Source organism: Clinocottus analis, unplaced genomic scaffold, assembly GCF_023055335.1.
Source record: "Clinocottus analis isolate CAN_PGR_092001 unplaced genomic scaffold, fCliAna1.0.p SCAF_4, whole genome shotgun sequence".
Lineage (NCBI taxonomy): Eukaryota > Metazoa > Chordata > Actinopteri > Perciformes > Cottidae > Clinocottus > Clinocottus analis.
Window position 1 is genome coordinate 14255469 of NW_027176153.1, and position 15510 is coordinate 14270978.

The window sequence follows — 15510 nt, forward strand, 5'->3', positions numbered from 1 at the left end:
ATCAGTCTTTCACTCATACCATCTGTTGTTGCATGTAACCTTCAGCTGTATGACTTCTGTCATGTCCATTCTTTGTGCCATCAACCAACCTCTTTGTGTCATAAATGCAGAATCCCTGTGCACAGTGACTTGAATCCATGGAAAAGCATGCAGGAAAGTCCACTTTCTTGTATTCTTTTGTTCAGGTATTGCGTTTAATCAATGTCTCAACGTATCTTTTGGGTTTTTTGTTACACACTGAGGAAATACAATGTCTTGTTTTCTACCACAGGTTCTTTTTTGGTGTGGATGTCATTTTGTGTCACATTTACTGCTCATTGTCTATGACTTGTCTCAGTAAACACTGACCTACTGTTGAAATCCGAATTTAACCCGCATTGTGCGTTACACAGTAGCATTCATCTTGACAAAACTGACATTCTTGTATTGTACAATACACAGTAAGTGTCAACCAAACAGAGATATGAGAAACAGGTCCAGGAACAGAAAGAAGTATGCATGAAATGTTTTGGGTGAATCGCTACCTTTCGGAAACATTCAATAGAGTTGTGATGTCCCGTGAAACACTTAAGAGTTTAGAGAATGTAAAAAACTATGAAGTAAAATGACTCAGAAAAACTGCCCGTAATAATTCAAGATAATTACAGTTATGGCGCAATGAAGCACCCTAACTGTAAATTCAACTCATCAATACATCAACCTTATAGGTAGAGCTAGATAGAGAGATAGATGGTTGGATGGATAGATAGATAGATGGATTGATGGTTAAATGGATAGGTAGAAAGATGGATTGATGGTTGGATTGATAGATGGATAGATGGATGGTGCATCTCCCTGCTGAATTCACTGGACTCTTCTCAGACCTCTTAAGCTGGTTTCTTATTGAAGGTTTGTTCTGTAGTCAAACAAATTTACCTTTATTGACCTACAGGAGGATTTATCTCAAAGTGGATCTTTCCCATCATTAGCCCCAGCAGAGTCTCCCTATATCAGCAGCAGGAGAGTAAATTCTTGATCCTCCAGTAATGGACCTCCATAGCCATGGAGTTGCAGTATGCAATACAAGGTATTCTTGCCCATTAGTCTTGTATGCAAGCTTGTTAAAAAGAGCCCGGCTAATGAACCACACAGGAACTTCAAAAATAAAATGAAATCAACAAGAGAAACTCACTGAAATAATATGAGAAAGAGGTAGAGGACATCCTTATGAGAGGTGTGATATATTTAAGTGGATTGGAGATTTAAATCATTTTAGATTGACGACGCGGGTGAGATATGTTGTATTATGGAATAGAGGAAATGGGTATGAAAAAAGGGAAGATGAGTTATGATTGTTTTTAATAAGCATCACAACAAAAGTGAGAGAGATGTAAGTTTACATAGAATGTGAAGCAATAGCTGTTAAATCGTTTATGAAAAAATGAAGTCGGCTGCATCGTGTTTCCTCCAGTCCTGACAAATTCACAAAATGCTTTCCATTTCCGTGTGTGCCAGTGTGTGTGTGTGTGTGTGTGTGTGTGTGTGTGAGTGAGAGTGTGTCCTTTTCATAAGAACCACTTCTTCAAATGCAAGCATTTTCTGCACAAAGCCTGAGGAATTTCTGTCAGGTGTGAAGTGAGGAGTTAAGCAATGTTCTGTGATGAAGAAACATCATAATTAACATCTTAAATCCCATTTGAAGTGTGTGCATTTGAAATTTCCTCCGCTGCTTGGTTGGAAATTGCTGTGTTTCTCTGTCTATTAACCGACCTGCAGCGTGAGCAAATTAAGCCGTGATGTTTTCCCCTGCAAAACTGGGTTAAACACGGGGGTCGCTGCATTGTGCGATAAGCACAGATCTTGCAACCATTTGCACTTTTCTTTGTGCTCCCCCAAAAATTAGACAAGCTAGTAATACAGGAGAATTTACATTGAGACCTCTGAATGGTTGAGAAATAAGACCTAATGACTTCTGCAGCTTAACACCGGCATTTTTTTGCAATCACAAACACACACACACACTCTCTCTCTCTCTCTCTCTCTCTCTCTCTCTCTCTCTCTCTCTCTCTCTCTCTCTCTCTCTCTCTCTCCTCTCTCTCTTTCTCTCTCTCTATCACACACACACACATACACAATGAAGGAAGTAATACCTTCAGGGGGTTGCTATTAAGATGGTTAATCCGTGGGCCTCGAGAGGAGCAGGATAAAATATTCCTGGAGGAAGCTTTTCACAACAAGCTCCTAGGATCAAGTGCATGAATAAATTACAGGCATAATTAAAGGAAATGTCAAATGGCTGCTGTATGGAGCATTATTAACGATGCCCTGGCCATGTTAAAGGAACCTGGGTCTGAAATGCGGATGATGAATGCAGGTTTAATGGGGCTCCTAGTAGACTGAGGGACTGCAGGATCCTCAATATTACAGTTAGCCTTCAATGAGCCTCAGTACACATATTGACCTGACTTTGATGTACACAAGGAAACCATAACTGTGGTCATAAAGAAGAGGGATTTAGTGTTTGTGACTAATAGAAAGAGAGAAGTAATGAAGGACAGTTGAGACAGTGTGATTGAGAGAGGGAGGAAGCGAGTCGGAGGAGAGCAGTTTCTTTCCAGTCTTGTCATGGGAGATACATCCTTTCACCATGAACCAAAGCTGTCAGCGGATGCTTATCAAACACAGTGAAACGTCAGCTTTTGCAACTCAGTAGCAACCCAATTTCTTTCAGTTGGCGAATGCAGTTTTGAGTTTTTGTCAAGTCCAGCGAAATCAATTTTCTTTGCAGAGCACAGAATCACAAATTTTTCTCTTCGCAATCTGTACAATAATTCAGCACCCTTTAGTTATCGCAAGAAACTTCAATCAGATAAGAGTGGGAAAAAAGCTTGAACAAGAAGTCAAAAAGAGGAAGGTAATAACAATAGACCTTCTTCCAGGATGTGTAATATCTGAAGTAAAAACCCTAACTGGGCACTATACAGTATTCAGAAGAAATGACAATTTTAGGCAAGTGAGATAAAAGTAGATCCTGAAGCCAAGTAAATAATTCAGAAAATAATTATTTAATAAGAATGTCTGACAGAATGTTTGGAATACTGTGGATCAATGCTGCATAATGACACAATCTCAGTTGAAGCAACATACTCCTGTTGCAAAATAAAATAGTGCAGGTAGTGGCATTAACAGGCTTTTTCCAAAGCAGACATTTTGGCTTGTCACAGCATGAAAAGCACAGGTGTTCTGAATAACATTATGGCTCTGTTCCTTTCAATAGCAGCATCCTGAAACTGAAGCAGCTAAATTGAATTCATTCTAATTGTTTTGCATCTGTGTGTTCCTGCTGTGACGCGTCAAAATGTCAGTGGAAAGGGCCAATTAGAAATGGAGAAATGTCAACAGCATTAATATCATCCATTTGTATTTGTGTGTTCAAACTGCAGGTCCCTGCTCCAGTGAATTTCCGTGAAACGACCAGGTTTTGTTTTCTCCTTTTTTGTGTGTGCAGTGAGTGGCACAGTGAAAAACAGATGCAGTTGTACCCACGACATTTCAGTCTCCTCCAATCACAAAACTAGTTGGAGTGATGTCACTCAAGCCCACGAGCAGGCCCTGCTTGCACCTAATGAAGAAGTTGCGCTCACACATTTTTGAGTAATTTTAACACCCCACTGTGCAGCTCGATGTATCCACTTGCAGCTCATCATACTGGTTGCCTGCATGTGTGTTTCAGTCCCAATGGCTCTCTCTGACCCCAGATATTATAACTGGCAGCCACTGAGCTTCCACCAGCTGATTTCATTCGTTGGCTGTCCAGCATAAACAGCCTGGTGAGGAAGACGAGTGGTGAGAAAAGCGACCAAGACCCATGTTTTTTATGGGTTAGTTTTGGAAACGGTACTCACCCTCGTGTTCAGACATTCCTGCTTTACAGTAAATATGCTATAAGTGATGATGCATTTCCTCTATAAACTGTCTCATCTAGCACCTGGAGTTCCTCATAGACGGGTTCTCACCTGTCTTTTTTTAAAAACTGAAACATGATCCTGTCTATATTGTAAGTTTAAAAACACGATACAATAAAATGTGAACTTTGTAATTTCAACCCAAACAAAGTAGTTAGCACTTTTTGTTAGCATTCAAAGATGTGTCCAATTGTGCCCACTATTTTGTATTTTAAATTGCATAACTGATCCCAAGAATTCAGGTTTTCAGAAAGACTGAGGGAAGACACAAACACAATCAAGTTTATCATCACTAGTGGTATCAGTAAATTCACATATTGTAATATTCAAAGACATTGTGCAATGTGGTTTCAGATCTCAAAAGGTTTCTCTTTCATTAAACTAAAGTGTCGGGGAAGAAACCATATTGTTAGGTATCGCTTATTATGTGTTTAATACGCAAAACTCAGCTTGTCTGCATTGTTTAAATAATGTTCAGATAGTGATTCCTTGTCTGACTTCCCTGTCCCTGTCCCTGTCGATGATTAAACTCATTTAAACCATGGAAATGCTCCAGCTGTTAAACTTATGGGACTTTTACTTTAGGAGCCCTCAAGTTTTCACCTCTACTGCTGTGAGTTTGGTTTGGTGGATTACCTATTAGTGGTCAAATATTGCTTATTGCAGATTTAATATTCCACTTCAACACAATATCACTATAAAACAGTTTTAGGTAATGTTCTAAGTTGCACTGCATGATTTGGACTTTAGAAGTAAAATATAGTGCTGTTGGCCTTGCCTATAGACTAGACTTTGACTGACTTTGTGGACTAATTGTATGTTGCATGTGGGCCAGATGGACCTAGGTAGATAGGTAATTACTTTATTGATCTCCGAAGGGAAATGCAGGGTTCTCACCAAATGCAATCTTTCGAAATTACCTTTTTGCATAATTGCGTTGTCTAAACCTCGGAGACAAGCAAACGAAAACACAAACTCCCCCGTGCTCCTCTAATAGCTGGAGAATCACGGCGGCTCACAGTTCCGCTGCAACACTGTGGTCTGACGCGAGGGGGCGCACTCCCCCGCCAGGTGCGCCTCTTCCTCCCTCCCTCCCTCCCTCCCTCGCTCCCTCCCGCACCTTCCCATCCCGTCGCTGCTGGTTCTGGCTGCTCCTCCGTCGCCTCCTCGCCGCCGTGCAGCCCACTTCTTCTTCGCAAGGGGAGCTGGCTTGATGTGCATAATAAATCATCTCCGCGAGATTCCCTTTCAAGCCCAATTTCCAGACCTGCGCGCGTTGGATTCGGGAGCGTAAACACAGGCGAGGGTCGAGCCTCTTCACCGGGGATGTTTCAAATGTGATTCAACACGGCGAACAACGTGGGTGTTGTGTGTGTGTGTGTGTGTGTGTGTGTGTGTGTGTGTGTGTGTGTGTGTGTGTGTGTGTGTGTGTGTGTGTGTGTGTGTGCGCGCGTGTGTGTGTGTGCGTGTATGTTTTGCTTTTTTTTTTTTTTGGTGGGGAGTGGAGGAGAAGCGGCAGCGCAGCGGCATGAAACGCGTGTGTTTGTGCCTCCTGCGTTATCTCTGACTGACCAGTGGCTCAATTCTTCACCTGTATGAACGACCTTGCGATTGTGACCGATTTTTTCCTAAAAGGGTTTCCATGGAGGATCAATCTGTCGCTTGTTCCGCGAGGGCTGAATTTGGTTCCTGCTGGTCTCAAGATATTTCAAGATAAGAGGTAAGACACAAATATATATATATATATATATATATATATATATATATATATATATATATATATATATATATATATATATATATATATATATGAGCGCACTTGGCAATTGTGAACGTGCCCAAATACAGAAATTATTTACACAGTGATATGTATATGCTAAAATATTTATTGACCGTAACGGGCTCACGTGTCGGCCTGTCTTGCACACTGTCCCAAATTGGCCCATCAATTCCTTTGATAATAATAATTTAGGCTGGAGTAACGTGACGTGCCCTCCCAACTGCAGCCAATTCCTCCACGCTCGGCGTAGTCTGCTTTGCTGTTGGAGGGGCATGCGTTCACAGATACGGGCACGTTGATATATTGTTTTAAAGAAAGAGCTCTTTTCTAGCTCGGCCGTGCCTTTCTTTGTCAAAGTGCTGTGTAGACGCTGCCACATTACTCACAGTGGAGCCTCTTACTGCTCATGAGGTTCCTACCTGGTGTGGTGCAGCATGTCTTCACTTTGACTCACCCTGTGAAATGTGTTGCTGCGGGCCAACACTAACACGTCGGTGCGCATATGGTGCGAGTCTGCACAAAAAGACACCATACATGTGCAAGTGTTCCAAATGTATTAAAGGGATGCAATGCATTCAGCAAGTCTTGAGACGTGTGACAGCAGTGATTGGCGGAATGTCTACTGAGATACACTAAGTTTAAAAGGTGCACACATAGGTACGCACACACTAACACACACACACACACACACACACACACACACACCATGTCTTCGCTGCACATTCACCAGGTAATTGCATACTGGTATGCCACAATGTCAGCTAGAATATCTGTGATGAATGCAGCTAAGGCCTTCAAAGTGAGTACACTCCCACTCTGCCAGCTGGGCTATTTGTTCAACCAGCGTGTTACTTGGATGCAGGCGGAGTGAGATGGAGGTGGTAGATATCATGATTATACATTATTTAACCCAGTGGTGTCTTGGTACAGGAATGATCCCTCTGTGATTGAGAGCGATTCACCCTGTAAAGCTTTCTCACCTCCTCCTATCAGTGTCATCGTTATCGCCATTATCCATAAGTGCAAGCAGCGCGTGTGTGTATGTGTGTGTGTTGGCTATATGGGTGTAAACAATCTCATAGATTATGTACATGCAAATCACAGAGGGACCTGCTCTTGGTCATGTCATTGACAGACCTCCATATTTTTGTGTTTGTAAATGATTTATTAGATCTGAATAAAAGAAAGGAACTTATTGCATCTGCTGTTAAGCGGTGGCATCCCTGACGAAACCCCATTACAGATGCAAACCATAACATGCATAGTCGACAGTATAGTGTAATACCCACTGTACCTTCTTCCTCACACCAATCCTCAGTCCTGAGGTGCCAGCAGTTTGCACACTGTGGGCCTATCACTGAGGTTTGGCATGCAGGACTCGTCTTGAGAGGAAGCGTACCAATCCAATTTAGCAGACTTTGGGTGGAAGAAGAAAGGGCCGAGCAAACATGAAAGGTAGGGAGGAAAATTCTGGTTGAGACCCCACGTGTCTGATTTGACATCCAGGCAGCTGACAAACAATTAGACACTCAATAAGTAGCGCTCTGAACCAGGCTCGCCCCAGGATTAGACCACAAATGAGCCGCACATCACGGCTTAGGTCTTCTAAATGGGAAGCGAGTGTGTGTGTGTGTGTGTGCGTGTGTGTGTGGAGGCAGGGTGTTATACCCGTTGTTCCCGTGGTGAGAAAGTGACTTTGGTGTGTAGGTGTATGTAGGCTGTGTGACATTTAGCAGATTGGTGTTATTATCGGTCTCTGCCCTTAATATATCTTGAACACCTCTTGAAGAATTGTGTGTGAGTGAGTGCAGACCAGCTTATTCATGTGCACGCTTTCACACACAATTGTGCATCAATCTGCATCTACGCTGCACATGTTAATGTGTGCGTATCTGCTCACTCAACGGCCGTTTTATAACTGGTTCTCTGTTGTGGATATGTTTGACATTTCATAATTGCATCATTACTCGCTCGGTCTCCTGCAAGAAGTTGCTGTATCGCAATTTGCAGCACATGTTACAGGCAGACAGACTCTTGCCCTTGATTATGGACCTGGATGGAATGGCTTCCTCATCAGGCTGTCTTGATTCACCGCAGCATGTGGGGAGACACATGCTGCGGTGGGTGAATCTAATTGATTGGATGGCACCCAATTCCCAGGTCCAAGTCTCCTCAGGCAGCCAGAGTGAATCCGTCCAAGTGAAGGATGAGCTAAGGCGTTGGTCGCCTCCCTAATAGATTGGCATGGGCTTCTTCCCATATGCCTCTGGTATCGCCCTCAGACATCTCTGACTGCAAGTTGGCCGGAGACAGCACAACGTGACACTTGCTGGATCTTCACTGGTCAGAAATGTGAGAATGGACAGAAGTAATGAGACTCGTCTTGTACCAAACCCCACAGACGGTTTGACCAAATATATATATTTCCACGACTGAAATGTACACTTCCCCGATGGATGATTCCAAGACATAATGTTGAACGTGGGACAAAAATATTGGGGTTCAGCGAGTTTTGTGTTTTACAACAAAGTCCTTGTTCCAACAGGTCAAGCGGCCCTCTCTCGGCGAACACGAGTGCCATTTCAAAGCTTATTGGATGAAAGTCCCGTTTGCCCTTGGCTGCCAAAGATGACGTTGCCATGGAAACAGCTTCTACTGTTATCAATCATCGACTGTCTGGCAGGTAAACCACCTTTTTATATGAGTAATGATCCTTTCCCGTTTGGACATTTACAGTTGCGAAATGATAGCTGAAGAGGTGAAAATCATGTCAGTGTCAGAGATGATAGGATGGCCCAGGTTTAAAGGGGCACTCCTCAGTATTGACTTCCATTTTCAACACAGAAACAATACTCTCAATCTTCCTCTCCACTATACCTGGGACTGTAACCCGAGAGTTTTCTTTCTTTGTATATGATCTTGTTCTTGATTTCAACTATTAAAACATTTTCTTTTTACATGTAATAGTCGTCCCTCGTTTATCACGGGGGATATGTTCCAAAAACAACCCGCGATGGACGAAATCCGCAAAGTAGTGTGCTTTATTTATTTTTTTACCATTATTATACATGTTTCAAGGCCGTAAAACCCCTAAACCCACACTTTTATACACTTTTCTCAGACAGGCATTAACATTTTCTCACATTTCTCTCTTATTTAAACACTCTCAAAGTTTCGCGGATTTAAAAAATAAGCCCGAACATGTTTAACAAATTTCATTGTAATGATCAATCTACGAGGTCCTCTGACCGCGCCTCTTTGTCCGGGAGCCGCGCCGCAGACTGTTTATCTGGACGTAATCTGTCCTGTCCAGGAGACTCTGCACGGAGGAGACTGATCGACAAGGTGTACAGTACAGTCCCTCAGCTGAATGAACACAATGCACGTTCATACTGCAGCTGTAAAAAAAAAAAAAAAAGCAACAAAAAAAAAACCGTGAGTCCGCGAAAGGTGAACCGCGATATAGCAATTTACCAATGGATGACTGATCTTTCATCCTATGGAAATGCACTTGTTTTAAATGCATAGGAATGCAATATTATTTATCTGGTTCTCTCGGTAGAATCTGCACTTTGCGACAACTCAAGATAATATGAAACGTAAAATATTTCCTCACTTCCCATTTTCTGTAAGGCCTAACTTTCCATTGTGAGAGAGCCTCACAATTAGACCTGAATATCCTATTTCCCCCAGAAGAACAGGGAATTGTGGTGGCCAAAACGGCACTTTTTTTGTATTGTACCACTCCGGCTGTTACTTTTACTCTGACAGATTGCCTGGACAGTGGATCATACCATGGTCCAAGATGGAGGATGGAGCCAGGTGACTTGTTCATTCCAATGGACTCCATCGAAGAAGAAGCCACTCTGACATGTGACGCAAAGGGAACGTCACCTCCTCAGTACAGGTAAGAACAAAATTAAAGTGTCTTGGAGCACTAAAACTTCCAATTTATGTTTATTTTAACTACTAAACCAAGTGAAAATCAATAATCCTCACGTCTGTCTGACAACTGAATTACAAAAACACAATTTGCACCAAATTGTTGTATTTTAGTTGGTAGTAACCGTCTCCATGTATTGCTTTTCTTTGTTCAAACTCAGCAGGACTCCAGCACAGAATCAGGAGCGCTTGCTTCTATTTCTCTCTATTTTTTTATGATCATCACTGAAAGCACTTAGTGCCTTAAGAGGACTGTGTTTAATGTAAAGTACTGTGATCAGTAAGCTTTTGGTGCGTGGGGACATAAGACCCTACTCGCATAACCGATGACGAGTTATCGTGTTAGATGTTCAATATCGTAGTATGGCATATGGTATATGTCTTTTCCTGTTTTTAAAGGCTGCATTACAGCAAAGAGACTAATCTAACTGTTCTAATATTTGCCGTCATCACTGAGGATTATTCAGAAAAACCCTTATTGTGTCAATATTGATCAACGTTACAATATCTTTGCAATATTGGTATTAAGGTATTTGGTCCAAAACATTGTGATATTTTATCCATAACCTCCAGCCCTGAGATATGTGAAGAAAAGGAATAGTTAATGTGTTATGCCTCTAGTGGAGTGATGAAACATTCTCTAAAAGTGCTGTGAATAAGAATGTATAAAGATGTGTCACATGGAATAGGCAGGTGCTTGCTCTCGTTTGCTTTTTCTCCAAATGCGACTGAGATGCACACAGACACTCATTATGGCTTCGCTAACTCATATTGACTAACGCGCCGGCAATCTGCCTCTTGTCTCGCCAGATATTATCTTTAGCGACACACGTGCAGCATCTTAATGCATCTTTAAATCTCCCGTCATACAACAGTGTGAGACCGACGCAGGTTGCTAGACAGCAGTTGGCCCGAGCGGGCATTGATTACAAGTGTCTTTGGCGTTCAGCAGTGGAGTTACTGCGGCACAGACGAGCCGAAGGATGGCGGTGTGGAGTATGTACACTCATTATTTCAGGCTTTTCACATTCCCCCGCCTCAGACCAGGTATTTCCATGTACTGATTAAAGGTGAGATGAGCATGTTTAACGTTGTGTCTTGTCAAGTTGGCTCTGCTGGGCTCTGCAAGTCCTCGACACCTCTCCGGCTCCTCTCTTGAAGTGTAAATAGGCTCACACTGCTCCCTCGCCCCTCCTCTCTTTTCTCCCTTCTTCTTTCTTCTGCCAATCCTGTCACTCACAAAGAGATGAGACTGTCATAGAAAGCACACGGCGGCATAATAATAACTCATGGGAGAAAACCACATCTTATGGAAACAGCATCTTCTCCTCAGCGGGTCGTGAAAAAAAGATGCATTTTATTTATTAAAAAAAAAAATACAAACCAAGGGTGACATGGCTTACCTTTACTTGACCTGCGATTTGAAGCCTGAGGCTGTGAGCAGCAGGATGATCCAGAATCCCTGAGTTTCTATGCGGTCAGATGGTCAGACGACATGTGTTCACAAAACGAGTCTCAGCCAGGGTAATTTGGTTTTGGAGTTGCTATTCGATCACCTGCCCAATGCAGGGGACTCTTGAATAAAGATAAAGTGGTGGCTCTTGGGGAAAAAGCTGAATGCACTCGAGTGGGCACAGACATCTACACACATGGATATGGATGTATTTCTAGCCGAGCCAAACCTTATTATTCAGTGTGTCAAACGGTATAGCCTTAAGAAATAGGGTTAACCCCAATACATACAGAAAAACATCCATCAAGTGTAAGTGTCTGGAATATGGCAGCGAGCAGTCATCAACATTCAATCTTTGGGTTATTCTTTAAAACAAAATTTGGAGGTTAGACTTGAAAGCTTTTGGGAAGTTGGCCATTATGGCCTCCACGTCTTTCATTTCCACTTAAGTGAAGTAGAATAGCAGAAGATGGCTGAAGGAAAGAAATTGTTATTTTGTATGCTTTGAGTGCAATGATGGAACATTCTTGAAAAGTGCTGTGTCCTTGAACCCACCATTGCTCAATGCATTTTTGAAAAACATTATCAAAGAGATGATTGTTGTGGAAGAAAGGAATTTCTTGCCGAATAATGGGGCTTGTTTAAATCAATGAATTAATCTAATGTTTGTGAGAGTTCTCTTAGGTGCTTCATTTATTTGATAACACCATCTTAACCTGCTGTGCAAAATCCTTTTTTTTTTTTTAAAGGATGAATGTGATGGAAAGTGAAAAGAAGCATAAAAGGCAACACTTGTTACTGAAGCTCAGTGTTACCTCTTGCCAAGCACTAATGTTTTGTCCTAATGGGAAGTCAAAGGTTAAATAATGTCACATTATGTAAATATAATGTGACAGGGAATAGGTGATTATGGTTTAGACTGATGATTATATCTAGGATGGCTTCTAAAACCTTTATCTCCTGCTTCCTTTAAATAGCAGAAGACAGCTGTGGGTGTGATACTCTAAGATTAAACTTTAATGATCCCTGTGGGGAAAACAGGATAGCTGCAGCAGCAAATAGTGGTAGAGCCAAAGAAAGAAAAAGAGAAATAAAACCGAAAAAATACAATATAAATAAGAAATATGCATTTTAAGGGTTATGTAAACATATAACCAATAGCATGAGCGTATGTTATAGCATTATGGATTACAGAACAATTAGATTACAGGGACAAAACAATATGCAACAATCGTGAAACGTGCAGAATATGATAGGGAAAGCATGAAATCATCAAAAAGAAAAAGAAGAAAGCAGTTTGTAAAAACATGAGTTGACAATAATTTAGGACTAATGCAAAAAAAGACAACAAAAAACATTGAAATGATTATTTATAAATGTATTTTTGACATATCGACACACATTTATTACCTGCATCCTCCAACTTACCCATTATGAATTTATGACGACAGAAAATACTTTCCAAACAAAGTTTTAAACAAGACTCGAGGAAATACTCTTATTTGAAACTTTGTTTGAAAAGTTAAAGCACTGCAGGAAACGAATTAAAAGCAAAAATTACAACTGTAAAGTTCGTGCTGTTCTCACTTCAACCTGCGGGCCTGCAGATTCTTCGACACCAGCGCGAATGTACAGTATATTATTCTTGCTTCAAGCGAAAAGCAAGTTGAAACTGAGTTGTGTTCTCCGCTCGCCTCCTGTCAGACCACCTTGGTTGGTAGGAAGAAGTGGACAGTGTGTTTGCCAGGGACTGATGGTGTCTTTGCCCTCGCAGATGGTCATTGAATGGGACTCTCATAAATCTGGGCCTGGATCGCCGGCGGCGTCTGTCTGGGGGCAACCTCATTATAAGCAGTCTGGACCGCTACCAGGATGTAGGAATGTACCAGTGTATGGCGTTCAACACTGTAGGAGCCATCCTCAGCAGGAGAGCAAGTCTGCAGTTTGCCTGTAAGTTGAAGTCAGTGTTTGTCACTTTTTATTAAGAAGCGGTGTGGAAGTGTAACTGCACTTAGCAAACAATGCAGCCGCATGCCGAACTAGGTGGTTTGCATTTGCAATATTTATGAGCGCTGCCACATTTAATGCTGAAGTAACAAGGGGGCAGTTTGAGTGTGATGTTCTTTACTCACGATCGTACGTCCAAACTAAGAATGACTACTTCACTTTTCCTTGCTTAGCTCTGTCAAAAGTATGTGGTGTTTTATTGGATATACTCTCAGGGTAAAGTAGTCCACCAAATTCCTAAATGTAGTGCTTGAAGAAGACCTCAATAAGGGCTGAAACCATTGTTTAAACTGACTGAACTGATACTATGCCTCTTTCTACTAACATAAGAAAGAGGAGGAATGCAAATGACTACAAGAAACTGCAGGCATTGTTTTTTTTAAAGCAACTGCATTGCCACAAAAATAAGGCTGTATAAACAAACTGTGATTTCTCTCACGTCACATGTGGTGAAACCAGCAAAAATCTCAAATTAATTAAGAAATGAATACCTACTATGTATATTCCATCTATTAAGGCCTTCTATTCATGCACATCTCCATTAAATAACATTTTACACCTTCTCTTGGGGGGATCCAGCCATGCAGATAGGTTTGGTTGTATTTGACAAGTGTTTAAGATATGCACTGCTGAGACATAATGACTTCAAAAAAACACAACCACAATAATAGGTGTTTACAAAAATAATGAATTGGTTCCACTGTATTATCTCCACACCTCTCTGATATAAGTTTGACATATTTTTACCTTCAAATGCATATAGTCCAACTGAAAAATTAGAAACTCATTGAAATGATGTCTGTGGATTATACCGAGTAACCGGGAGACATACCTGTGTGGCAAAATACCAACAAGGGAAAGTAGGGAAATGTGTGTGCGCTTTTTGGGGATTCTGATCCCTTTATTATTAGCATGCCCTGAAAAACCCATTTATACTACTGCTATTATGTGCTTTTCATGTGACCTTATAGAATAATAATGACTAAATTGTTACTCGCCATAGCTTTACAGTACTACATTATACCATAACTTTAGCTACCTTGGTCTTGACGTATTCCTGCTAGACACTTTTTCAATGTTCTCCAGTTGTGGTTCAAGGGTTGCATCCTATTCCGACATGCCAAGCTCAAGTGGTTGTTCAGCTTTCTTAGACATGTACACAACTGGAGTTATTAACCATTTTTTACCAGTTTAGTACTAATATCGCATTCACGCCCTGAGCTAAAATATGTGCTTTACAAAACCCCCTCATATGAACAAGCACTTTTCTGTCTCTCTGTGTCTTTCCCTCTCTCGCTCTCTCTCTCTCTCAGGCATTCGCCGAAGCGCAATTCTCATGACAATTTCCTTATGGGCTTGTGCCAGTGTCTTGCTGAAAGCTTTTGCTCAGCTCTGTTTCAACTGTGATATGTGAGATCCTACGGTGATCTTTCTTTTCACGTTTTCTTTTCCCCCTCAGACTTAGATCATTTCAAAGTTCACACCAGGAGCGCAGTGTCAGTCCGCGAGGGACAAGGAGTGGTGCTTCTTTGTGGAACGCCCACTTCCTCAGGAGGTAAACGTTCCTCTTCCTCTCTGTCCGTGCACTTCTTCAAAGTAGTGGTGTCGTGTAGATTAAAGTGTAATCGTGTCACCTTTTCATCATAATATCTAATATCACGTCGCATTCTATCCACGGTCGTGTTTATTTGCATCCCTGTTTGTCTTCCAGCCCTCACGTATGCGTGGGTCTTCAACGAGTACCCCTACTTTGTTCAACAAGACAATCGGCGCTTTGTCTCCCAGCAAACGGGAAACCTTTACATCGCCAAGGTGGAGCCCTCTGATGTGGGTAACTACACTTGTGTCGTGATGAACAGCATCACAAAGGGCAAAGTTCAGAGCTCACCCACGTCCCTGATCCTCAGGACAGATGGTAAGACACAGCCCACGGCCATGATGTGACAAGCATGCCGCTCAGCCATGTATTGAGGACCTTTCCTTTCAAGGCGGCTTTAATCATCGTACTTGCATGAGTGCTCTTTGTCCTGTCGTGCCTCACTGTTGTTGAGTCACCAAGCGCTAATGCTTGCAAGTAAATAGTTGCTCCTCAATGTAGGCCAGCAAACAAAGCACCCAAATCTCTTCTTTGCTGACTTTGCTTTCTTATAATTCACATTCCCTTTAAAAGCTTTTCCTGTGCTTTTACTTGAATTCTCAAGCCGGTTCTCTTTGCTCCGTTGTTCTATTCTCTGTTACGCCTTCATAGAAAGAGTGAATAAAGATTGCCTTGGAATGAATTAAACATGAGCCATACGTCACTGGACCATTACATTGAGTGTTCTGGTGGCTCAACCAGTTAGTTTCCACTCAGCGTACTGTACATGGAGCTGAATAGATTTAAA

The 15510-nt window shown here is 41.8% G+C and overlaps 1 protein-coding gene across 1 annotated transcript in view; it reads left to right on the forward strand.

Annotated features, from left to right (window-relative positions):
- The first annotated feature begins 5131 nt into the window (after nt 1–5131).
- cntn3a.2 (contactin 3a, tandem duplicate 2) overlaps nt 5132–15510 on the forward strand; it is a 34378-nt gene continuing 23999 nt past the window's right edge. Inside the window, exons 1-7 of the mRNA XM_068598438.1 lie at nt 5132–5303; nt 5580–5664; nt 8270–8407; nt 9496–9631; nt 12894–13069; nt 14586–14681; nt 14838–15041. Coding sequence (XP_068454539.1) covers nt 8353–8407; nt 9496–9631; nt 12894–13069; nt 14586–14681; nt 14838–15041 — 667 coding nt within the window. The 5' untranslated portion in view covers nt 5132–5303; nt 5580–5664; nt 8270–8352. The remainder of the gene's footprint in view (nt 5304–5579; nt 5665–8269; nt 8408–9495; nt 9632–12893; nt 13070–14585; nt 14682–14837; nt 15042–15510) is intronic.